The following is a 26,748-nucleotide window of genomic DNA, read 5'->3' as shown; positions in this document are numbered from 1 at the left end:
CTCCTCCTTTCTTCTTTGCGTGATTGAACCCAGGGCTTCCTGCAGGCTAGGCAAGCGCCTTACCGTTGAGCCACATACATCTCCAGCCCCGCAAAACTACGTCATGACTCCAAATTTTTTACTTTACGTTTTCAAAATTCTCTTCCCTGTGGCTTCCTAGCGATGCTTAGATTTCTGTTTTCATTGCGAAAGTCTGTGTTTAGGGTGGCGCTTTGACACCAGGTTTGGAGTCGGGTCAGGCCCTGGGCTCGGCCGCTTCCTCTGGGATGACCGCGCGGATGCAAGGCGGACCCGGGAGAGCCCCGACCCGGGGTTTCACATTTACAGTAAAACGCACATGTCGGTAATACCCAAATGCGCACTCGTGGCACGGCCGAGAACCTATCAACCAGGCAGGGCTTCTGGAATACTTCTGAGAAGAGGACCAGAGAGAACATACAGCCCTGGGCGAACAGAGAGGCCCGGGAGCCGCCCAAGGATGGGCAGCTGTCGCCGCTGGCTCAGTGGGCGGAGCCTCGAGGGGGCGAGGCTTCGCGGGGGCGGGGCCTCACGGCGGAGGGCTCTTCCGGGGCGGGGCCTGCGTCCTGACGGCCGCGGCGTGGCTCCGCCCCCCGCGTTGGCGCGAGTTTCGAACGTTGGCTGAGGCGTTCTGGCGGTCTCCCGAGGCAGCGGGAGCCGGCTTTCCGAGTCCTGCTGGCTTCCTCTCCTCAGCTGTCATGAAGCGGAAAGGCCCGGAGGAGGAGGAGGCGTGCGGCGTGTGGCTGGACGCGGCGGCGCTGAAGAGGCAAAAAGTGCAGGTGGACGACGGCGGCGGCGAGAGGGCGTGGGGGAGCGGGCAGGGCCTGGAAGCGCTGGAGGTCAAGTCCGAGGCTCAGGAAGGAGCAGTCTCGGGGATTCCCAGGCCAGGGGGATTGGAGTTCGAAGAAGGCTGAACATGGGTTTAGAGAGGGAGGAGAGAAGCGGGCGGAAGGAAGGAGCTGGCCGTGGAGGGATTTGAAGGGACTGGGGCAGCGAAATTTGGAGGTGTGGGGAGGGGCCTGGCGAAGCGTGCAGTCAGGCGATGAGTGGAGCAGACCCCGCAAAGGCGGTTCTCCTGCGGGATGGCGCTCAGTGGAGGCTGAAGTGCCGAGCGATAGGTGCCTGAGCAGATTTGGAAGATTTCGGCCGGAGGGTCTGTTTCTGCCCAGCTTGCCAGGTTGCAGGGCAGCCACCTGCCCAGAACCAGTAGCTCGGGGGCGGGGACCTGGTCCGCCGTGTGCCAGGTACTGCGTTCGGTGCTGATGTGCTTGTACGTATCATTACTCTTACCGGGAATGAGACCGGAGGGGCTAGGAAGCACCCGGGTCTGTCACCTAAGCGAGATGTCTTTAGTCATTATAAAGACAAACCGAATTGAATCAGAAGGTACCCAGCGGGTGCCTGCTGCAGCAGCATTGCTTGCTAGGTGGGTAACCAAGAAAAAACCAAGCACCTGTGTCAGGTGTGGGATTCTTCCGCTCTGTACTCTTACAACGGATGTCAGACACGGAGAAGAGCACTAAAATTTCCCTTTCACAGGATGTAGAAACCTCTTCTTAGAGTGGCTAAGGCTTGAAGGGCAGTAGCTAGTGGACAGTGTTTTGGAAAACCTGCCTCTTCCCACTTGGTCCCTGAACAGAACTTTACTATTTTGTGGAAAATAGGGGTGTTCGTAGTTTGATCAGAAGACTGTAGAGGCCTACATTTGGAGTGAGTTTGCCTCTCCTCTGGTCTTACTGCTCTCATGACAGCCTTCATGTCATCACGTAGGCCTTGGTATGGAGGATACTGGACTTTTTCCTTTCTTCTTCTTCTGTTTTCTTTTTTTTTTTTTTCTTCTTTCTTTCTTTTTTTTTTTGTTTTCGATGGACACAACATCTTTGTTTTATTTATTTATTTTTATGTGGTGCTGAGGATCAAATCCAGTGCCTCATCCATGCTAGGCAAGCACTCTACCACTGAGTCACAACCCCAGCCCTTTTCCTTTCTTTTTTTTAAATTAAGAAAGTAATACAAGTTTGTTAAAAAAAAGAAAAAATCAAATAGTGTAGAATTGTGTTAAATAAGAAATAAAGGTCTCACTGGTGGTTACTAATGTTTACAATTCGGTATTCTTTAAGGCCTTTTATATGTGCATATAAGTACAATAGTTCCCCCTTAACTGGTGAATACATTCCAAGACCCCAGTGGATGCCTGAAACCTCAGTATTGAATATTATATGTGCTTTGTTTTTTTCATATTTTATATGTATATATATAAAATAAAGTTTTAATTTATAAATTAAGCACAGTAAAAGGTTAACAACAATAATTAATAATAAAATAGAACACATTAAAAACATAGTTGTAACGAAGTATGTGATGGGGTCTCTGTTTTTCAGTTGCCACCGTACATGCAGCATGAATGTGCTAGACAAAGAGTCTAGCAGACTCACATTCTGCTAGAGCTGGATGGTGTAGAATTTTATCATCCTACTCAGAATGACAATTTAAAACTTAATAATTATTTATTTTTGGAATTTTCATTAATATTTTTGGACCTTGGTTGACTATGGGTAACAAACAGCAGAAAACAAAAACTTGATAAAAGAGGACTACTATATATACATATGTTTCCCTTACACATTATGTCAAACATTTTGTTTTGCTGCTACTCTTTTACTAAATATATGGTGGAAAACTTACCAATGAGAAATACAATTTATTTATTTATTTGTTTATTTATTTATGTGGTACTGGGGATTGAACCCAGGGCCTTTCACATGCTAGGCAAGAATCTTCCACTGGGCTGTATCCTCAGCCACTCTAAGAACAACAGGTTATAATATGAGATTTTTAAAGGCTATTTCAATTTACACAACTTAAATATTTTGTATTTTAACTATGCTTTCTGTATTTTCAAAATAGTTCTAACAGATTTTTCTACATGGTAAAGATAAAATGATTTAGAATATCATTTGTGGATTTGCTGTTTAGTATGTTTCAATGTCATAATTTAATAATAATTTAATAATAAATTGATAATAATTTAATAATACAGTTTAGTTTCTTATTCTTTAAGTAGCAGAGAAGGAAACATGGACATAACTAAGAAAAAGAACTAGGCACAGTGGTGCAACCTGTAATCCCAGTGGCTTTGGAGGTTGAGACAGGAAGATTTCAAATTCAAGGCCCTGAGCAACTTACTGAGACCCTGTCTTAAAAGTAAAAGCCAAAAAGGGCTGGGGCTGGAACTCAGTGGCAAAATCCCCCTGGGTTAAATCTCCAGGACCAAACAAAAAAAAGAAAAAATAAAAGAAAAAGAAATGAAAAGAAAAATGGAAATGGGAAGAGACTTGAAATCTTGGCTGAGTCTTCAGTGGTACCTGGGGCAGCTTTGGTGGAATATTGAATGCCCCTCTGATATTACTAACATTCAATCCATCAAAGATTCTTTGGCCCCTGCCTTCAAATGTGTTTAGAATATTATCATTTCTTGCCACTTCCATCACTACTACCTGAGCTAGAATGACCGTTTGCTAAATTGTTTTGTTAAATTTAATTCCATCATCCCATTGAAAACCAGGCCCACGAGCACCATCTGGCCATGCATGTACTCTTAGACCCATCCAGTTCACTTATCTCTGCTTTACTCTGTTCTAGTCATACTGGGCTCTTTCCTGTTCTTCAAGCTGGCTGGGATTCAAATGTTAAGTATTGTTGCTGATGCATGATGGCATTGTCTGTGATCCCAGTGATTCAGGAGACTGAGGCAGAAGGATTGCATGTTCTAGGCCAGCCTCTGCACTTTAGCCAGACCCTGACTCAAAATAGAAAGTAAAAGGGACTCGGGACACAGCTCAATGGTAAAATGCCATTGGGTTTAATACTCAGTACCCACCCACAAATGTGAAAAAGTTCACATTCTTAGCCATATGACCCAACAGTTCTCTTAGCTTTATGTCCTAGAGATAGGAAAACATGTTTGCACAAAAACTTGTACATGAATGTTCTTAGCAGCATGTCTCATAATAGCTCCAAAGTGGAAATGATCCCAATGTCCATCAGCTGAAACATGTCCATCATGTTTTTTAAGCTCTTTTATTTGGCAATAAAAAAGGATTATTGAGGGCTGGGGATATAGCTCAGTTGGTAGAGTGCTTGTCTTGTAAGCACAAGGCCCTGGGTTCAAATCCCTGACACCACCAAAAAAAAAAAAAAAAAAAAAAAAAGGATTATTGATACATACTACAGCATGGATGGACCTCTATTAGGTTCAGTGACAGAGACAGTTACAAAAGACCAGATATTGTAGGATAAAGTAAAGGTCCACAGAGACAAATTTGTAGAAACAAAAATGTAAGTCAGTGGTTTCCTGGGCTTGGGGCAGGATGTGAATGAGGAATAACTGCTAAAGGCTATGGGATTTCTTTATGGAGTAATGAAAAATGTCCTAAAATTAAATTAGGTGATGTTTATAGAACTTGGTGAATATACTAAAAAACTTAATATATAACTATATATAAATTACACACACACACATATGTATTTATTTGGTCCTGGGGATTGATCCCAGGGGTGCATTACCACTGAGCTACATCCCTAGCCACCTCCCCCACTTTTTAAAATCTTTTTAAAAACATTTTTTTTACAAGTTGTAGGTGGACACAGTAACTTTATTTTACTTTTTATGTGGTGCTGAGGATCGAACCCAGGGCCTCGCACTGCTAGGTGAGCACGCTACCACTAAGCCAAAATCCCAGCCCCTCCCTAGCCCTTTTTATTTTGTTTTGAGACAGTGTATTGCCAAGTTACATAGATCTTTGCTAAGTTGCAGAGGCTGGCCTCTAACTTGTGATTCTCCTGCCTCAGTCCCCTAAGTTGCTGGGATTATAGGTGTGTGCCACTGTACCTGGCTTATTTAACTAGATATTTAAATGAGTGAATTTTATGGCATGTTAACTCTATCTCAATAAAGCTATTTAAGTTAAAAGAAACCTTAAAGCAAGATTCAGATTTTGTTGGAAAACAGTGGGGTTGGGTAGACATTCCTGGGACAGTATGAATTATGCCAGAGAGGCAGGAGATATAAGGGATGTGTGTGAAAGAGGAAATCAAAGAGAATCCCAATGATCACCCTCATTTCTGACACCAAAAAGGTTTGCGATCCTCAAACCACTCTCAGGTTTAATGATTTCCTAGAAAGACTCCCGGAATACCCCCAAAGCTATTATGTTTATGGTTATAGTTTATCATTAAAGTGATACAGATGAAAATCAGCCAATGAATGTCAGGGGCACATAGGACAGAGTCCAGGAGAATTCCAAGCCTGAAGCTTCCAGTGTTCTCCTCAACTGAAACTGCTCAGCGATGATTTGTGACAGTCCACAGAGTGCTGCTGTTCCTGGAAGCTCATCGGAACCTTAGTGTCCCAGGTCTTTACTGTGGCTTGGTCATATAAGTGTGGTTGACCTACTTGCATGGCTGACCTTAGTTTATAGCCCCTGTGGAGAAAAAAATGATTCTGCAGGTCTGTTTCCCAGGATTAAAAAAAAACAAACAAACAAAAAAAAAACAAAACATACACTCAATATTTCATACATTCCAAGGATTTGGAGGTTACCTCTCAGGAGCCAGATCTCTCTCTAGGTATGATTCAGTTTGTCTAAAGTTGGGATATTTATTTGTAGGGGAGTTGAAGGTTAGATCAGGAGGCTAAAATTGTGCCATATTGTTGGGAATTCATGGAAGCCATTTGACATGAGAACCATTTCTAAGGAAATTAATCCAATGGTAGTTATATAAGCTATGTGGTACCCTGAAATGTTGGTTAGAAGAATTTGGGGGGTGTTGCTGAAGTTGAGGCAAGAAGTAACAAGGGCTTAATTCAGACTAGTAAAATTTAAAAATTACTAATCTTTAGTGGATTATCAGTCTGTATAATTATAAATCTAAAAATGTATGTAGCCTCAAGAAGAACCCAAATGGGTTTATATTTTATTTTGAGATAGGGTCTCACTAAGTTGCTTAGGGCCTCACTAAGTTGCTGAGGCCGATTTGAACTCACTATCCTCCTGCCTCAGCCTCCCAAGCAGCTGGGATTACAGGTGTGTGCCATTGCACCCAACTTTTAAGTATTTTAAGTGTTATCTCTGTCTCTCCCCACTTGACACCCCTCCCCTTTTTTTTTTTAAATACTGGGGGTTGGACCCAGGGACACTTTACCACTGAGCTACATCTTCAGCCCTTTATTTATTTGTTTGTTTTTTGCTTATTTCAAGGGCTGGCCTTGAACTTGGAATCATCCTGCCTCAGCCTCCTGAGTTGCTGGAATTACGGGTATGCGCCATAGCACCCTTTTAAAGATCTGATTTCATTTTGAGCCAGAAATTGGTGCTTAAGTAGATTGGTCACAAAGAAAAATAAGTTATAAATGTGACAAGGTGGGCACAGTGCCATACACCTGTAATCTCAGTGATTTGGGAGACTGAAGCAGGCAAATCACAAGGTCAGCGCCAGCCCGGGCAAATTAGTGAGATCCTGCCTCCAAAAAGAAAAAAAAAAAAGAAAAGAAAAGAAAAATGAAAAAGTGGGAATGTAGCTTAGTGGTAGAGCACCTCTGGTTTAATCCCCAGAACCAAAAACTAAACAAACCAAGAACAAAAGTGAGTTGAAATGATACTTGGGGACTGGGAGGATCTGTATCATGTGACTGACTGTATGTAGATACAGTCATGGTAGCCCTTCTGGTAACAACGAGGCATCCTCACGTGATACCTTCCAGGGAGGATTCAGGAAATTCTTCCAGAGTGGGGATCCCTCCTGTACATTTCAGTTGAGGTATCTTCTTTCCCTTCTAAATGACCATAGTTCTTATTTATTTATCTGTTTGCTTATTAATTTTTCTTTTATAAGACTGTCTTTGTTACTGAGAAGACCACGTTTGGCCATTGCTGTATTGGAAGTAGTTACAATAAGAGGATGTTTGAACAGATCTTCAATAAGTAGTGCTTATTAGGGCCACACTGATGGTGACTATAGTAAAATATCTACAGCAGTGACCTCTGACATCTTTGTACTCGCTTGTGCTCAGTTGTACAACCATAGTACTAGAGTGACCCATGACATCCTTTAAGTGAGAAAAATCTCATTAGCAGGGAGCGCCCTTTTATGAGACTTAAAGTAATGCGAGTGGGCATAGACCTGTCATGGCTCCAATTTAGGAGTTGTGACAGAAGAAATTTGCTTTTTTTCCTTTTGAATTTTCATTAGGTTTAGATGAAAAAAAAAAAAAAAAAAAAAAAAAAAAAGTGCCAGGTGGTTCTAGAGAAGAGTCTTGTAATAATTTCCCATTGTTAGATTACTTGTAATGAAAACATTCACAATTTTCAGTGCGTGTACCTTCCATCCCATCTATGCTCTGGACCTTATGTGTTATATCAATTATAGTGACAGGAGCTCATCTTAACTTTGTCACAGTATGAGAAAAGCCTTGGTGTTTTCTGACAGCTTTGTTGATGCATTGAAAAGTGTAGTGAATAGGTGTATATTAAATGGAAACTGGAATCTATCTTTCTTGTATATCTACCTTCTTCCTAAAACATCTACTGAATCTCATTATGTATATTAAGCAATATTAAGTCATGTGGAGAAGAGGATAAAAAAGTGTGTGAATCAAATGTTGGTTCTGAGATTTTGTTAAGGTGATAAATGCCGTGTTCTGAAGAGGAAGAGATTGCATATGCCTGTGGGAATCAGGAGTACTTGGGTGTTAGCTGAAGTATTTCAGGGTTGGGTGTGAAGCAGGCCCTTCTCTGCGAGGCACAAACAAGGAAGGTGGGACTGGCATGTAGCTCTTTCAGGATGCATGAAGGGTTTTTGGTGATGAAAAAAAAGGTAAATTAGGATTGTCTACATGTGCAGCTGGAATTCACACTTCGTTATGTCTTAGAGAAACAATATTTTGATGGTTTTTGAGTGAGAAGATATTACCACATGTGTATTTTAAGGTTAATCTAGAGGTTGGTGAGGGATGGATTGAAATAGGCAGTGAATGGGAGCAGATCAGTAAGAGACCATTGTCATAGTCTGGAGGTAGGCAGGACTCCATGAGGCCTTGAGTTGAGGTGGCCCATGGTCAGTGCTGCAGGGTGGAGGGCTGTGAAGCAAGCTCTGCATTGATCCCGCCGTATGTTTTTAACGACGGGACGTGTTCCAGGGATCGCATTGCGAGGGTCTCCGGTGAGGTGATCTGGTTACCATGTGAATGTCACCGAGTGTGCGCACACAAGCCTGGATGGTCCAGGTAGATCATTCTGAGGATCCTCTTGATGCAGTCATGTGATGAGGCAAACACAAGATGTATGGAACTTCCCTGGTATAACCAGCTCCTGTTTTACAGTGAACATAGTGAATCCATAAACCAGTAACAGTCATTTATTATCTAGTGTTAGGTACTATACATAATTGCATGTGCTATACTTTTATAGTACTTGTTTGTTTACACTGCATCACCACAGACTGCAATGTCCTGTGTCCTTATGATGGCTACAATGTTCTTTTGAGGGTCCTGTCTGTTCTTTGTTACTAATTCAGCAAAGGTGCTTTTGGAGCTACTCATTGATGACTTCCTGACAGCTTTTCTCAGACTCCTTCAGCAGTCCTCTTTGGGCATGCTTCTGAAGCATCATAATTTGAGTCTAACTTGTTTGAGGCATGATAGTGATGATTAGAAAGGTTTTTCATCCTACTGGCTCAGGTGGTACATGCTTGTAATCCCTATGACTCTGGAGGCTGAGGCAGGAGGATTGCAAGTTTGAGGCCAGTCTCAGTAATTTAGGGAGACCCTAAACAACTTAGTGATAGCCTGTCTCAAATGAAAAAGGGCTGGGGATGTGACTCAGTGGTTCACTGCCCCTGGGTTCAATCCCTGGTACCAAAAAAAAAAAAAAAAAAGATGGTTTTCATTCTAAATAACATCAGATTAATTCTGTGAAACTAAAAAGGAAAAGGTGACTTGGTGATATTACTATCAGTGATTCTAGTAGGGGGAAGAGATTGAGTATGAGCCCTGGGAAGCAGGAAGAGGTGGCATGGCAAAAACAATTAAGCAGCACTTTTGTGTTTTTTCTTTTTTGTGGTGCTGGGAATTAAATCCAGGGCCTCATACATTCTAGACAAGCACTACCACTGAGCTATACCCCATCCCTCATGTTTTCAAGCATAGTATTGTGTGTGAAAAATGAAATTTCGTATACAAATTCAAGACCAAAGTGACCTTTATGATCAAAAAAGGAATTGGATCAAATTATGTACAAGTCTCATTACTTGACTTTTTTGATTAAGAATAAGGGCAAATTATGTATGATCTTGAAGGCTATAATGACTCATAAATTGGTTTGAAGCAAAACTTTAACAAAATCTTACAGATAATTATCAGAAGAGATAAAGATGAAATGAGAACAAAATTGAATCTAGGTGCTGAAGAAGTATGAGAATATCTTCTAGTAGTGAGGGGGTTACTTACATGATTCCAGATATCTTGATAGTAAGAATTGTGAAGCATAAGAAAAAGTCACACTTTGGGGATGAGTTGCAGACAGAAAACAAAACATAAGAGCACATCACAGTGGCTGGGGCCATAGCTCAGTGGTGGGGTGCTTGCCTCGCACGGATGAGGCACTGGATTCAATCCTCAGCACCACATAAAAACATATAAAGGTATTGTGTCCACCTACAGCTAAAAATATTTTAGAAAAATAAAGAGCACATTACAGGTAATGATAATGTAATGTGCTTGTGATAAGAATAACTCAGTTCTTCCACTTTTCTGAAGGAAGAAAACTTGATAGGGTGTGGCATACCAAAAAACTAGAGTCTTTTGTTTTAGAAGGAATGTGTTTCTTAAAGTTTAGGTTCTCTTGAGGCGTACTTATGGGATTAGGAATTGTTATTGCCTAGGTTAGTGCTTACCGAGGGGCTTGGTCTTATAAGAATACTATGCCTATTATGCAGGCTTTCTTATACTGTAGAGTTACCTGTAGAGGTTACTTTTATTTTGAAATAGGGATAATCGCTGCAGCACTTTGTACCTGTGTTCCTGTCAGTTCCACAAGGCCTGTTCTACTCAGTCTTAACATCCCCTGAAATAAATGTGGATCCCCGAAGCCGTGGGTATTCTGGGAGCTATAATTAGAACAATATCACTTCTGATATTACTCAGACCAAAGGCAGGAACTTGCCTTAGCTCCTGCTAAGTATGTCAACTTGGTTAAAAAGTGTTATTCTTAGATGTTTTGGTAATTGAGGTCTTACTGTTTTCTGATTACCTGTAGTTTTCTGAAGTTTCCTAATAAGACTTAGCATATGTATAGTAATTTAAATATTTGTTAAGTCTATTCTCTCTCTCAAGCTGTAAACTTTACCAGGGAAGAAACAATCTGTTTTGCTTACTATCTTCCCAATGTTGAGCATGTAAGTGCTTGCATATTTTTCACATTATTTTACATATCTAGAGTGTAATTCCCATAAAATTGTCATAAAACGCACCAGCTTGGTCTTCCCAACATGTTGGTTGGTTCCAAGTGTGAGCTTTTCAAGAGAGCAAGGGAGAAGTGCATGGCATTTTTAAGACCGTTATGAAAATCATATAGTGTTACTTCTTTATTTATTGGTTAAGGTAGACACAAAGTTCTTCCCAAGTTCAAGGTGAGGGAATCTGGACTAAAGACCTTGATGAGAAACGGGAGATCTTGTATAGGCCATCTTTGAAGAAGATAATCTGTTACAGTTGTTTATAGTTTTCATCAAATTTGGAAATGTCCAGTATTGTCACTGGTGTTTCTTGGTTCTCTCCTGTCTGACAGATTTCTTAATATTAATAGGTTGTGGTTTTTTTATTTCTCTTCTCAGACACATTTAATCAAAACAGGCACCAAGATGCTAACACTGTTTCCTGGAGAGAGAAAGCCTAGCATTTCCTTTACTCAAAGAAGAAATCCACCTGTAGGTGTTCGGCAAACCAGCATTGCTTCCTTCTTCACCTTGCAGCCAGGTATGGTGACCCATCTGGGGAATACTTCATTATCCAGGGAGCAAAAAGGAGTAAGTTGCTCCAAGTTGGAGCATTTATGGGATGTGATGAAACCAAAGTATTAGGTTAAATTTAGTTGACTTAATTGTGTTGTAAAACACAATAAACAATTGCCTTTTGAAAAGCAGTATATATGTGCTTTTACAAATATATTTTTCTGGTTCTGTTTTGTTCAGTTTAATACAAATATTTGTATTCACTGACACAACAGTGGGAAAGATACATTTGAGAGCCATCTTGGCACAGGCTGGAGCTTAGAGAGCAGCGATCCTGCCAGCTGGAGGGTGCTGGTAAGAATGTTCTCACTGATTCAGGATTGCTTTGTATAAACGTAGGTCATAGGGCATGTGCTCCCTCCTTCAAACAAAATTTAAACACTCTTGCTTTACATAATGGGAAGATTATTTTCAAAAACACTTTTTCTCGTCTATTTTGTAGTATAGGAATTCTTACAAAATGTAGTTTCTGCAGTATAAATTCTTATTGGAGAAGGAAAGAGGACATCGGTCCTTCTATCTTTTTTTGCCCCCGGTGCTAGGGATTGGATCAGGGATACCTTACCACTATCTTCATTCCCAGCCTATTTTTTATATTTTATTCAGAGACAGGGTCTTGCCAGGTTGCTGAACATGGGCTCAAACTTGTGATCATCTGCCTCAGTCTTCGAGTCACTGAGATTATAGGCAAGTACCATTGCTCCTGGTACGTCATTCTGCGTTTTTGATAGAATTTGAGTGGAACATGAATCCCATGTCACTCATCCTTAAGGCAGAACAGAATCCATTCCATGCCTGATAAAAATGGAAAAGCTGGACATTAGTAGTTTTATTTATTATTATTCTTCCTCCTGGTTGACTTAGCATCATATTATGTCATCTTTTCCCATGAAATATTTAAGGATAATATTCAGAAATATAAATGTGTGTTATTTGACCAGGATCACTAGTAGAAACCATAGTAAATAAAAAACAAAAGCAAAACTGATGTGCCTTTTTTTATTCTTGGTACCAGGGATTGAACCCAGAAGTGCTTATGCTCCAAGCCACATCTCTAGCCCTTTATATTTTTTGAGACAGGATCTCACTAAGTTGCTTATGGCCTCACTAACTCTGCTGGCTTTGAGCTTGTGATCCTCCTGCCTCAGCCTCCTGAACTGCTGGGATTCTGATATGCCCTATAATAAGCACACCATATGAACAAAAACTGAGCTGGAAAAGTAGGCTGTGGTCTGACTATATGCATATGCACGTATAGGTCATGGGCAACATCCATATATTTGAGCAGGGGAATATAAAATTGTGTTTTAGATTGTTCATGAAAGAACAGTGAGATTAAAAGCAGCCACAAAGTTACCTGAAGAATCTAAGTAAGACCCCTGCACTAGGTAATAGTAGCTGGTATTGACTGCAGAAGAGCCAATTAAATCCTGCTCAGAGCAGTTTTCCTGCATTATAACATCTGTCCACTCCTGTTTTACTAGGAATGACAGATGGTGGTAACCAGAGAAGTGCTTCTTCTCATATACAAAGTCTGATCAACATAGAGTCCAAGACAGATACAGCCCAGCCAGACCATTTGATCCAGGGCTTGGGAGATGATTGTACTACACCTCCTTTGGCCACCTCAACCCCTGCAGACATCCAGGAAACTGCACTTTCTCCTTTGTCCTTGCAGACTTCTGGCCGCCACAGTTTGGGAACCCCATTCTTAACTCTGCTGCCTTTGTCCCAACCTGACACCCTCATCTCTGCTGGTGAGAATGATGCTTCACTGGCTTTTTCCTTCACCCAGGACTTGGAAAGTTCTTTTTTGCTGGACCCAAAGGAGGGAAAGAGGGATTCTTCCAGGAAAAGGAAGTGGCTTCATGGATCTAAGAACTATCAGAACATGGAGAGACACATCAAAGTACCTGGGGACAAATGCCATCAGTCCTTGGATAAAGCTAAATTGGAAAGGAAGATGTCTGCCAAAGAAAACAGGCAGGCCTCGGTGTGCCTTCAAACTTCTGGGGAGTCCTGGAGGGGGGAAAACACAGAATCAGGGAAGCGAAGCCCTTGTCCCGTTTCTGTGTTTTCCTGGGAGAATGAAAAGAATGATAAGGACTCCTTGAGTCAGCTTTTCACTGAAGATTCTCAGGGCCAGCGAGTCATTGCCCATAACAGCAGAGCGCCTTTCCAAGATGTAACCAAAGTCTGGAATCGGGGCCGAGGACAGTTTCCTAGGAGCTCTCAGGCTCAGTGCCAGGATGGGACCACTCAGTTAAGCCTGGAGTCTGACTTGCTCTTTACCCAGGATTCTGAAGGTAACCAAGTTATCAGGCACCAATCCTAAATGTTTATGAGGGTTTGATTCTAAAAGTACCTTGAAGCGATGGTGTTGTAGGAAAATATCTTGAAGGGGGAAGTGAGGGGAGTGTGGGTTTAGGTGAGAAAGTGCATGGGATTAAACTGTTATTATTGAATCCTTTCTTTGTAAATAAAGCAGGTAGTACTACTGGTTGAGACAGTGTGGCTGGCCTTTTTCCCTTCCCTCAGGAAGGTGACTAGAGGACTCCCTAAGTGTGATGAGCACTGAGGAGGCAGAACTTACCCCTCCACTAAGAGCCTGTTGTTCAGTAGAGACTGGGTCCTTGCTTCTTAAGGATGTTCTTTTCATTTCTGGCTATAATCTTACCCATTTCTCCCTAGGCTTGGGACCATTATTCCTGATGCCTTTTTATTATTTACTTTGTGCGTGTGTTGTGTGCTGGGATCAAGCCCAGGGCTTCACACATTAAGCAAGTGCTCTGCCACTGAGCTACATTCCTAATACTATTTTGAGAGAGAAGGGTCGGGGTAGTCTTTGTTGTTGTTATTTATTTTTGTGGTAGTTATACAGCATTTTCAAGTTATGTACCTTGTTTAAATAGTCCCACTATAAAAAGTGATGTATATAACCTTCTAGATGTAGCTGTTACTTTTCTTTCACAAGGTGTAAAACAAGTGGTAATTAAAACATTACCCATTTTACTTTTGAAAAAGCAACTTTTTAATGTATTCTGTCATTGCCCTGAACACAGGTCTTATTTGGCCCTTTCTTACCCAAAGCATAGTCCAAAAGGTGGCAGTTTCTCATGTTGCAGGTAGAGTACCTGAGGATTAAACAACCTCTAGGGGGCAAACTTTTAAGTATAAGATGGAACTGCTTTTAGGAGTTTAGGGCAAAAAATCTCTCCAGAAAGGGGAAAGAAACTTCCTAGGAAGTTTTCTTTTACTAAAGTGCAGGACCTTATATAAGAAAAAAGGCAGAGTCAGGAGGAAGCCTGTTTAAGAAAACTCATGTACCTTAAAATTAATAGAAATTCTGTACTCTTAAAGGATGCTGGATAATCACAACTCAGAGATGGACAAAGAAAATGTACTATTTCTCCAAATCCTTCATTTAATATCAGCTAGTGTTTCAACCCAAACACACACAGTATACATACCTAGAGAAAGGGCCCTGAGGGCGTCTGAGTCATGCATGCATGATGCAGTAAGTACATACCGTGGCCCAGTTCAATGGAACAGTCAGTCAAGGGCCTGGAAGAAGGATGGTATGCTCTTTCCCCTCCCCATTTCTCTTTCCTACTGGACTTACTAGAGTCCGTGGAAGAAAAAGTTTTCAGTCGGTGGAAGTGATGAGGCCTCAGGGCCTTGGAGGGTAGATTTGGTTGTACAATATTATAAAACATGTTTAAGAAAAGACAGCCTAGGCCTCCCAATAGCAGCCCGAGTACTGGCTGGTCCAGTGGCCTTAGCTCTACATCTAGACAGGGAAGGGGTGATTGCTGGGCACTGGCGCAGGTTTATGATGGAGCAGCATAAGATATTCCCTGCCCTGTGAACATGTACATAAACACAGCTCCTTCCCTCAGCCCTGCTCTACTGCAAAAAAGCTGCTGAGAGTGAGTGACAGCTGGCACAGAGTGTCTGGTGAGACCAGTTATTGGGTCTAATGCAGTGAAGTCAGTCATTCATTTAGGACCTATTTTCACACGGGGTAAGGAGAAACAAGAAACTTCTATCTTTCCCCTTAAGCTGAGACTCCACCATATACAGCTACCTGTAACAAATGTCTCAGCTCAAATGGGAAACATGTATTCCAGCTCTTTTCTTTCAGTCCAAGCTCTAGCTTGTCAGCAAGACTGTTCTCTAATTGAGAGGCAGAAACATCTGCGGTGAGGAAGGCAGCTATTGAAGGAATTCCAGGAGCATGAGACTGAGTTTGCAGAGTAGAGTGCCGTCAGTTTCCTTTTCTACTGATATCTTCTTCCTTCAAAGCAAACTTCCTCCTTAGGACCTCAGAGATAAGCACAGCAGGGTCTTCCTCCTTCATTAAACTCCGGGTCCTGGAGAGACAACAGTAGCGTGTATTGAGGGAGTACTTGTTCTGTCCCAGCAGTGCTCTGTGTCTATGCACACGATATCTCACTGAATCCTCAATAGCCAGGCAGTTGCTATTATAAGGCCCTCTTACTGACAGGAAGATGAAGCACAGAAGGGCATGCTATTTGTCTACCGTCATTACTAGTCATTTAACAAGTGATGAATCCAGATTTTAAAAACCAACCTAGCTAATTCTCCATCTCACTGTACTCCTTCTGGAAAGGGATATAAAGTCTGGGCAAAATAAAGGACTATCAATTTACTGGAGTTGGCCTCTGGCAGCTACACTTCTGCTCCCACTTTCTGACCATCCTTCCTTAGTAGCACTTCCCAAGTCTACAGGGGAAGGAACTGATTGATGATTCTTGGCCATCCTGACTCATTAATGCCGAGGAAAAGTTGTGTTGAAGATTGCCTACTACCTTGTCTTCCCCCCAATGGAGCGGAGAAAAAATTTTATGAGATCTAGAATCATAGCAAAAACATTCACATTTCATAAGGAACTCTTGGGAACAGACTAGGATAGACTCAAATCACCTGATATACCATGTAGTGAGCTTAAACACATACCCCTTCATGAAGGTGCTTTACTGGTCTTTTGGCAATATATAAGGGGAAAACTTGATTATTAAACCTTAAAAGTTAATGAATTATCTGTGGTTTATCATATTTCTGAACCTTTGTGGACAGGGCTACTTTCTCAATCTTAGTCATCAACCCAGCTCCTTCTATTACAAGGAGAAAAGATCCCAGGACACAAGGGGGGAGGAGGGCAATAAGGATCTGGTGAGCTCCAAGCAGCTCAGACACACTTGGACAAACATGGAAAGGGCTTTTTCTCCAGGGGGCTGGACGCAGCCTCCCTAAACTCCAGCACACTCCAAGAGAAACAGAGCTCCACTCCTTGGAGATTGTGCTTTGGTAAACTTAAACGGTGTATTTTTAATAAATCTGAGCAATTATGGGCAGCCAGGTTTAGAAACTACCTGTGAATCTCAAAAGCCTTGCTCTCAAATCCTTGAATTTGCAAGGGCTTTTGCATTATGGACCACTGTTTGAAAGCAGAAATCCTCGATTTTATGAAATTCTCCTTTCATCAGTAAGTATAGTTTTACTGTCATACAACCCACAACTTTGGTGGGACGTGGGAACACTGTCACTTAGCAGTATGAAAACTAAATGACGAGGCCACCTAGAGACAGAAGTCAGATTAGATGAGCCTCTCTGTAAAATTCTCACTAGTTTAAATTTGTTGGGGGTGACTTAACCCAAAAATGCGTAGGGCTGCTCTTTCCTCAAACTAGAGTCCCAGTACTAGCAACAATAGAGTTAGCAGCTTTATGAACTTGACATATGGCTACCACTGAGGACTTATGTAAGTACGCTGCATTCATGGGCAACTTAAATAGGCCACTAGATCTCCCTGTCAAGCACTTACAGATCTTGGCTCTGTTTTATCCGGTGAAAGTCCTTTAGGATACCCATCATGTCTGCAAAACTGCTGGCCTTGGACAGAGAGATGCAGTCATCCTCTTCAGAAGAGCTGCAGGTAGTTTTGTGTTCTGGTTTACAACATTCAGGGCTGGCAGAACAAAGCAGGGGGACTGATGGAAGCTCAGGGACCTCTACCTCAGTCTCCTCGGTGATGTCACTAATGACAAAGGAAGTTGTAGAGTGGAATGAGGATCCAAAACAAGGTAAGGGAGAAGAGACATTTGAACTTCCTGGAGATAAGAAATCTGGCGTTAATGAAGCCGAAGCTGAAAGAGAAAACAATAGGCATGGATGGACATTGGGCTACAATACAGCAGCGATATCTTCTCCCCACAAGCACTGCCTACAGAACCTACTTATTTCTTGGGCTGACACCATGGCGTTTTGGGAGAGTGCAGGATGGTATCTGTAGCTAGTGATGGCTCCCTCCAATATCCTTCCTACTCAGGGACTCAGAAAAATGGGAAAGCACAGGGCTCTTCAGTGTTCCAGAAGGGCAGAAAAATCCATCCCTTAAAAGCCTCAAAGTTCCCATTCCACAGTGGGCTGTAGAATGACAGCCCTGTCTTAAATTTATGCAACACTGACAGAGGCAAGGCCCATATGTGTTATTTCTCTAACTGGGACACTGCTTTTGATTCTGCTCCTTTGAATCTTGTTATCTGTGAACTAAAACTATTCTGGGGAAAAAACTGTAACAGTGGTGGGCCTTCTAGTTTTCCAACTCTTAATAGAGTTTCTGAGTTTCTAAGAAATATTCTCTGATCTTTTTCATAAGCTAGTTCTGCTTATCTTGGATGACCAAAAAAAAAGAGCCATGAAATAGAAATGGGAAATTTAAGTGCAATCCCTCCATAAAACTTCCATGTGGGAGAATTAAATACATGAAGATTTCCAGAGAACACTGATCTTTATGTACTCTACTAACTGATAAGATTTATTAGCACCTACGACTTTGAGCCACTAAGCATCTTGGGAGAGCTCCACCTGTTGCTTGTCCATGCCTCTGGTCAAGGCTGGTTCCCACCCATTTCCATTGGTTCTGCCTTAACTACAAATAAAAGCTGGAAGGATAGAGAGGTGATGATCTCTGATAGAAAGGACAAGGGAAGGGAAGATAGGTGCTTAAAGGGGCTATGTCTTGTGTTGGTGAATGCTTATATTGAAAAGGAAAGATCACAATGAAGATGTGATCTTAAGGACACCTGGAAGAGGGCATTGATTTTTGCCCCTAAGGGAGGAAATCTGCCTGGGATCACAGAATGAACAAAAGTTTTGGTCCTAATCAAACCATTTATCCCAAAGTGACTGGTAGAAATTAACCAAGGGTCAACAGGCTAGCTGCGCCTCAGGACAATCACAGGGCCTTTGGCTTAAGCCCTCCTGAATTGGACCACCATTTTCCTGCCCAAAAGCCAGGGGGAAAAGGACAGCCTGCTGTATTATATAGCTCTGGATCAGGGGCTCCTACCTGCATCAGCTGCTACTATCTTGGCAATCTGGCTGCGTAGGTGGCTCAGCTCATCCTGCAGCTCAGTGGTGCGGCTTAGGGCTGGCAGGGCTGGCTTCTTCAGGGCCAGGAGCCTCTCCTCAGACCCACGCAGGTTGGGCACAGAGGCATTGCGCTGCATGACAATCAGAGGACTGGGCTTCCAGGTATGCCTCAAGGGCCGTGTATCACTCCTGGATCAGAGAAAAAAAATATGTCTATCACAGACAGATGGCCCCTGCATCCCTTCTAAAATTCCTTCATCCCTTAGATTCTGCTCCCCTCTGAGCCTGCAGCTCTCATTCCTATTGCCCCCTACCCCCCAGCCTCTCACAAGCCCCTCCTTGCTTTTTTGCCACTTTTGGGGAAGAAGCTCCCCATTCCCTAGCAGACTGACTACTGCCTCAGCTACCTGACCCGGGCATATGTCTCCTCTTCATCTGCAGCAATCCAGGCAATGTCAGCCAGAGTAGGGACTGGGGGCACATCTCTCATACACAGGTCAGAGATGTTGGGCAGGGTCTGTGGGGAAGCAAAATTCACCAACATTTACTGAACCGTGATAAACCAATGCGAGATGACAAAATACACAGGGTGGGATGGGAGGCGTCTAATCCAGGCTTCCTACAGTGGTAGAAAGAGGTTCCTAGTTGGAAACAGCTGGAATAGAGTTCAGAAGCAAGTTTCTTCAGGGTCATTGGGATTAGTCTTGGTTACTTTTTCTGTTTTGGGTACTGGAATTGAAACCTGGGGTACTTTATCACTATGCCACATCCCCAGTTCTTTTATACTTTTATTTTTCAATTTTAAGATAGGGTCTTGCAAGTTACCCAGGCTGCCCTGGAACCTGTGATCCTTCTGCCTCAGTCTCCTGAGCTACCAGGATTAGGTCTGAGTTAGCTTCTAGTAGAGGTAGCTACTGTCTAAAATTATCTTGCCTTCTAGTTTTAAGAATACTGATGTAAGTTCATCAACAACTTGTTATACTGATGGTAGATTTCCCCTGGTTAGCTCTGTACACCTTTGTAGCTAATTGGGTTTATTTATTTATTTATTTAAATGTTTTGTAGCTGTAGATGGACACATTATCTTTACTTATTTATTTATTTTTATGTGGTGCTGAGGATCGAGCCCAGTGCCTCACACATGCCAGGCAAGCACTCTACCACTGAGCTACAACCCCAGCCCATGGTTCCTTTTTTTTTAATGTGTGGTTGGTGTGGTGATTTTTTTGGTGCTAGGGATTGAGTCATATAGGCAGTTGGGATCTACACTGTTATGGCACTGGTTTGTTTTCAGTTTTTTTGTGGTGCTGGGGATGTAACCTGGGGCCTCATGTATGCTAGGCAAGTGCTCTACCACTGAGCCACATCCCTAGCCCTACCATTGTTGTCAAGCAAACCTAATAACCTGAATATTTAGATTTAAATAAAAAAATAAATAACTGTACAAAAGCAATCACAAGGGTATTTTTTAAATCTTTTTAAAAATATTGTAGATGGACACAATATCTTTATTTAGTTGCAGATGGACATAGTATATTTTATTTACTATTTTTATGTAGTGCTGAGGATTGAACCCAGTGCCTCACACATGCTAGGCAAGCGCTCCACCACTGAGCTGCAACCCCAGCCCCCATAAGGGGATTTCTTAACCTCTCAACCCAAATGAACAATTACCGAGGAACAGAGAGGCTGAGTAAATGATACCATATTAAATGAAAAAATAGGAGGATTCAATCTCATGCTCACTATGATTAAAACAAAAGCTGGGTGTGGTGGTACATACCTATAATCCTAGCAATTTGGGACACTGAAGGTAGGAGGAGCACAAATTTTAAGCTAGCCTCAGTAACTTAACTGCCTTTTAAAAAAAAGGAGTAGGGGAATGACTCAGTGGTAGAGAGCCTCTAGGGTCAATCTCTTCTCAGAACCCCTAAACTACAACTAAGATAAAACAAAGTAAAAAGCATATATCTAGAAAAACAGGAAATACAGTAACACATCAATAGTGTCATGATTGATTATAGGTCATTCCTTTTTCACTCTGATTTATTACTTTCGCATGGTTAAACTTAAAAGGCAATCAATAATGATCTTAAATATTTAAGAGAATTTAATTTGTAACAAAATCTAGGATAATAAAATAATAGTACATACCTATATGTGAACTGAGTACAAATATTTCTGCTATAAAGTGTTTGGTAAGTGGATCAGGGGCTGATAGTTTCTGCTTTTATTTAAAGAAGCCAGCACTCACAGGAGTTAGATAACACTACAGGGTCAAAGCAGGACTCGCAAGGACCCAGGAGCTTCTGCTAAGATGGGCCATTGCAGGAGGCCCATTTGCTGTCCTGGATGAGCACTGAATGTTCCATTGTTCTTGACAAATAATAAAGTTAAGTACTTCGCATGGTGCCTGACACACAGATGTGCTCAGTAAATGTCAGCTAGTATTACTATTACTGTTCACATAGACTCCTGCACTGAGAAACCCTATGTCCTTAATTGTCTCTGCTCAGTAGCATTTGGCCAGTAGACTGGAATGTATAGTCAAGTGTGGGGGAAAATCACGGAGTTAGTTACACTCCCTTGTTGTATTCCCTGTTTCTGATGCTTCTGAGATAGCCAGGACTACATCCTGCCCATGCCCTTTAGGTAATTCTGAGTAGTTGGCAATATGGGTCATGGGACAGCCCCTCACCCACACCTATTTCCAACCCCATTCCTGAATCTAACAGACATCACTTCTAACACTAGAACTAGTTCCTACAGACTTCACAGTTAGCATATAATTTTTGTTCTACCTGGCCCCACATTCTTTCATGTATATATTTCTGTCTCTTCTGTGTGGGCAGAAAGCAGTACTTCTTTTATGTCCGAGCTTTCCAAATTCTCACACCTTAACCATCTAGCCCTGAGCTAGTCCCTAATCATGGGTTCCTGGAGAAGGGCTGCTCAAGCCGATGCTGCTTAGCTTTCTACTGCAGAAGGGGGTCTCAGACCTAGGCCAGGCAGGTATCCCTGCTACAGAGTGAGTGTTAACCGCTCCCTAGACACAGGTGAGACTGAAGTATCCCAGTAAAACAGTGGCCACATTTGGCCAGAAAGAGGATAGGGACCATAGCCTCAGAGAACTAATAAAAATAGTGCCTAAGTGGCCAAGTTGGGGTTGGTGAGGAAAGCAGAGTTCCAGCACTGTGTCCCATGTGGGGACTTGCCAGGTTGCTGGCGAACACCTCAGAGCACAGACATCATCTGTCTGGAGATTTGGTTCAGCAAATGCCTTTGGCCTGCTCTGATAAAACTGAACTGTTGGAGCCTGATGAAATCTGAGTCAGCAGAGACAACAAAGATGCAACCAAAGATTATTAATTTATGAGCAAACTGGAAGTCTTGATTATTGTAACAGATTTGTGTACAATCAGGAAGGCATAGTGACCAATACTATAAAACTTAGTAAATATTTCCTGACTAGCTAAAAAAGTTACCAGGAAAGCAGGTCGCACCAACCTCCCAGTCTCTGAGCCTCTACTTTTTTCGCCCTGCTAGCATACTCACCTCAAAGGATGCCCGGGGACATGGTTTCAGGGGTAGGTTGGTCCCAATTCTTCTCACTACACTTCGAGCAGCCCCATGTGGCTTGTTTTGCCAGATTGGAATAGTCTAGAGCAGAGAGACAAGCAGCTATGACCTCAGAAACAATGAATCCACCTATTGTCCCTGCCCTCTCCTCTCTAGCAGGGAGACTGAATTCCTAACTCTAAGGGACAGGGCACTCTGGCAGAAAGTCAAGCTTCAATTATGAGTGAGTATAGGTTCTCCAATTGCCAGCCTTCACTTCAAGGAGCACTCAAGGGGACACCTGCTAAGAAAGACGATGTTGGGAGGGCCCAGTGGAGGGGCTAGGAATAGGGACCATCCAGGTTTCCCTCCCTTCCCTCTGCACAGAAAGGCAGAAACACATTGACTCCCTAAGTGTCCTCAAGATTACTAGGTTCTTTCCTTGGGGAGGAGGTAAGAGGGCAGTCTTGCTCTGATTCCAAGCATCCAGGGGAAAGGAATGAATCAGCCTCAGGGCCTCAGCACGTCAGCAGGCCCAGGGCTCAACCTTTCGCACCTCACCCGTGCTCAAGAAATACTGCTTACCACATTGGCTTCCATTCCTGACATCTCAACCAGCTACTGCACTTGAAGGACAAGGTAGCCACAGGGCAGCTTGAGGAGGCAGGATGTGTGGCTCCTTCATATCAGGCCATCTCAAGGAACCACCGATTTCCCTTCCTGTGAAACAACCCCCACAGAAGGGACTCGATGGCTACCACAAAAGCCCGACAAAACCGGGCCCTGTGGAACCATGACTAAACCAAGACCTCTGACGCTTCACGGGGAGAAAACCAGCCCAAGAGGCTGCCCTCGGCTAAAACTGACTTCTTCAAAACGAGGCTCATAATGATTTTTTCAGATTTGCTGGGTGAACTTGGCTAACTTGGAGTCTTCCTGGGCTCTAACGTGTACTGAGGCAAAACTTCTAAAGATGGTAGCTGAATTCTTTGGTAGCTATGAAGCTCATGGAAGAGCCAAACTGAAAATACTACCCAAGCTCAGCACTGATTCTTGAAGATGAGATGTAAAAGTATAGCATGTGCCCCCCAGTTTGCCACTGCTAGGCCCCCACAAGGGGGCAAGAAAGGAGGTTCAACGCCAGCTCAGGGCAGTCTTCAGTCTACTGAGCAACAGGGAAGAGACTTTTATGGGGTGAGGGGTGTTGCTGGGGGAATCAAACCCAGCGTCATGTGCACAATACTAGTGTACCACTGAGCTGTACCCCTAGTCCAAAGACCCAAAATTTCCCTACCAAGCTTTGCAGCTTATAGGCAAGTTATTTAACCTTTCAGAATGTTGGCTTCTCCATCTGTAAAAAGGGAATAGGAAAAGCTGTCACTCCAGGCTACTGTAAGGGGGTGGCAAGGATTTTTAAGGTGCTTAATGAACTTTAAAATAAAACAGGTGGGGTCACTCCTGATTACACACTCCACAGCTACCTTTGCATGGTGAGCAGATGAAGTCAGTGAGCTCATGCATTAATGCCCATTAGTGCCAGGCCCTCAGCTGGCATTATAGGCACTCACAGTCCAGCAGAGACAGGACCTGAACACAGTACCCTAAAGAAGCCTGAGGATCATTACTTGGGAGGCACCCTAGGCAGGTGGCCTGGCAATTTCTGTGCCCTGGCCCCCAGACCCCATGGTGAATTCAGAGAGGGTAGGAAGAAAACAGCACAGTGAACAAGTCCAGCCCAGGAAGGGGAGGGCTATGTACAGAGGGGCAGAGTATCATAAGGCTGCAAAGGCAGTCTGGGGGCCAATTATGAGGGCTAAGCATGCCTGGGTGAGAAGTCACTTGGGAGCCCTAGGCCAATTCTGAATGGGACAGAATGGAGTAAGAGCAGCTCCTCTCCAGAGATATGAGAGGGTTTCTCTCATATCTTGGAAGAGTGTTGCTTTCTGATACACATGGGGAAAGGAAGCTGGAGAGAGGAAGGGACTTGTCTAGGGTCACTCAGAGGGCATGAAGTAGAAAACGCCCAAAGTCTTCCCAAGTTGTGCTGCCTCTGTGCCAGGCGCTGTACTCAATGTCAGTGCAAGCCCCAAGTTCAGTGCCTCTAGTTTTCCCCTTACAGACACTCCCTCTCCCCTCACCTCCAAGACTCAGCTGGGCCTAACCCTCATTGCCAGCCAGAGGGATCTTTCCAAATCAGTGTTTAAAACCGGCCCCCGGAGCCCAGGGGCTAGACCCTCTGCACCGCCTGCAGGGTCCTCCATAAGCGCCAACCCCATCTTCCCCCTCCCTCTCTAGACCGAGTTCCCCGCCGGCGACGAGCCTGCACCGTTTGGCTGGGCATTAACACCTCCGGTTTCTCCCTTGCCTCTGTCCTCTGGTCACGCTGTACTGCTGCCAGCCCCCAGCAGCCACTCTGAGCCCCTGGTCATACTACTGCCTCTGCTGGAAACACTTTGGCCAAGCTCATTCTTAGTCGCTCCTGGGAGCTCTGCTCAAGCATCACCCCACCAGACGGGGTCGGTCCTTTCCCGTTCACCCCCAGCACCCAGCCTCCTTCGGCGGCCGCTCAACACAGAACCCGTGTAACCTCCGCTTGGCAGGGAGGCGGGGACCTGCTCGCTCGCAGCAGCGCCGGCCAGCGCTCAAACATTCCAGGAATCCCGGGAGCGAAGCCCCGCCCACGTGTCACTTGGAGAAGGCTCTCGCCCCGTGCGCCGGCGGCGGTTGGGTCCGAGCGCTCGGCGCGGCCACGGCCCCTTCCGCGGCGGTCGTCCAGACTGACGCGCTGCGCGGCCTCCCTCGGGAGCTGGAGCTGGGAGCTGCTCCGAGCGGGGCCTGGCCTCGGCAGCTCCGGGCGCTCAGCAAACTTTGCCGGCGCACCCCCGGGCGGAGACCTGCGCGGACGGCCCCTACGACCCCCGCGAGGGCGGTGCAGCCGCGCGGGGGACGGCCGCGCAGGACCGCGCCAGGACGCGTCCCCCGACCCGGGCCAAGGTCGGCCAAGTCCTCGCCGCCCGCCCGGCGGCCGTTGGACCCGCAGGCCCGGGGCCGGAGTGCGCGGGAGCTCCTCGCCGGGAGGAGCCAGGTGGCGGCAGGGCAGCCCGGCCGCACGAGAAGCCTCTGCTCTGGCTCGGTCCCGTCCGGGGTGACTCGTAAAGCAACTACCCCCTGGGGATCAGTTTCCCCCCGCCAAAGGAGGCGGACAACAGCGGCTCCCGCGAGAACTCGCGCGGGAACAGCAGCCGCGGGCTCCGCACAGCGCCCGGCGCCCGGGCCCTGCCTGACAGGGCGGAAGGACTGCGCCCCCGCCTCCCGGGCGGCCCTGGGGTATTTCTCACCTCAGACTCCGGCTCTCGGACTCTCACCTCACGGCCCCTCCTACCACAGCCGGCGGCCCAGCCTCGACCGCCCTCACTTCCGCCGGCCCGCCCCCCGGAAGCCGTCCTTTGCAGCTGCGCACCGATGCGCGCCCCCGCGCGCCCTCGGGAGGCGGGTCCGGCTCGGGGGCGGGGCGAGCAAGCCTCGGGGCGGGGCGGCAGGCGAAGACACGCCCTCTCGAGAACCGGCTCGGCCTTGGTCGCGGCCCCTGGGAGAAGCGGGCTGTCTGCGCTTGGAGACCCCTGAGGCTTGATTCGTCACGTCCCGCCGCTGGTGTCCTTTTCCTTGTCGCTCTCCAGGTTTAGTTCCATCCGACTTCGGGAAGCTGAGGTCTAGTCCCTAAAATATGCCAGGTCTGCTGCCCCGATCCCTACTGCAAATTTCACAATCGCAAGCCTGGGACTCCAGCCTCAGGATCACGTGCTTACCTCGGCCCTTTCACCCTGTTCACTTTACGTGCGTCCCAGGCAAGGCCCTCTAGTCTTTCTCCAGCAAGAATGCGCAGAACGGTTTTTCCGCCTTTGACTCCTGCCCTCCAGGGCTCTGTAGTGCTCCTGTTTTATCCCTCCCCACCCCACCGCACACACACTATATTCAGTTTGATTAAATGGGTAGATTGAAGGCACTGGAAGAGACTCACAGTCTTTTCAAGCTCACAAGCCCACTCCCTCCTTATACACAAACCCTCAGTGTTCTGGTCTCCAAGGCACCCAGTTCCTAGGACACATTTTTTCATCAGCCATCAGCACATGACTTTGCCTGGTTCCCAGTCTGCAGTTCCTTGGTACTAAAGCCTGCAACCTCAATCTGCCAGGGATGGGGTGACTCCCTGGGCAAACAGCCTGCATAGTCACAACGGGCCCACGTCCAGAAGAACGCCATACTTGGGTTACTATTCTGCTGTTGCCCTCTTGAAAGTAGTCAAGCATCACTTAGTAACAGAGATACATTCTGAGAAACACATCATTGGGTGCCATTGTCATTGTGTGACTATCATAGAGTATGCTCACACAAACCTAGTTAGTGTAACCTACTACACACCTAGGCAATACGGCATAACATATTGCTTCAGGTTACAAACTTGTACGGCATGTTACTGTACTGAATTCTGTAGGCAACTGTAACACAATGTAAGAATTGATGCATCTAAATATCTAAACATAGAAAAGGTATATAAGAATACCAGAGGATAGGAATTTTTTAGCTCTATTATAATCTTAGGGAACTACCATCATATACGTGGCCCATCACCAATCAAAACATGATGATGCACCACATGACTCCAGCTTTCTAAACTTGGGGCATGTCTTTGCACTTTCATTTTGCTCT

The 26,748-nt window shown here is 44.7% G+C and overlaps 2 protein-coding genes across 3 annotated transcripts; one reads left to right on the top strand and one right to left on the bottom strand.

The window, feature by feature from the left end:
• The first annotated feature begins 593 nt into the window (after positions 1-593).
• AUNIP (aurora kinase A and ninein interacting protein) lies at positions 594-14,712 on the top strand. The gene is made up of 4 exons (XM_079150169.1): positions 594-797; positions 10,909-11,050; positions 12,570-13,464; positions 13,503-14,712. Exons 1-3 carry the CDS (start codon positions 717-719, stop codon positions 13,418-13,420), a joined length of 1,074 nt encoding a protein of 357 aa, XP_079006295.1. The 5' UTR covers positions 594-716; the 3' UTR covers positions 13,421-13,464; positions 13,503-14,712.
• Positions 14,487-25,531, bottom strand: MTFR1L (mitochondrial fission regulator 1 like). 2 transcript variants are annotated; one of them, XM_079150212.1, is made up of 7 exons: positions 25,380-25,531; positions 22,627-22,761; positions 22,039-22,143; positions 18,891-19,000; positions 18,461-18,672; positions 16,934-17,255; positions 14,487-15,458 (listed from the first exon to the last, which is right to left on the bottom strand). In XM_079150212.1, the coding sequence occupies exons 2-7, from the start codon at positions 22,648-22,650 to the stop codon at positions 15,353-15,355; spliced, it is 879 nt and encodes a 292-aa protein (XP_079006338.1). In that variant the 5' UTR covers positions 22,651-22,761; positions 25,380-25,531; the 3' UTR covers positions 14,487-15,352. The 2 variants fall into 2 exon arrangements, with proteins under 2 accessions (XP_079006338.1, XP_079006339.1); XM_079150213.1 differs by having other exon boundaries at positions 16,934-17,219.
• Positions 25,532-26,748: the final 1,217 nt, after the last annotated feature.

The sequence above is a fragment of the Sciurus vulgaris genome, assembly GCF_902686455.1.
Source record: "Sciurus vulgaris genome assembly, chromosome: 1".
Taxonomy (NCBI): Eukaryota; Metazoa; Chordata; class Mammalia; order Rodentia; family Sciuridae; genus Sciurus; species Sciurus vulgaris.
Note: the sequence above shows the minus strand (reverse complement) of the source record. Positions and strands in the feature narration are given on the sequence as shown.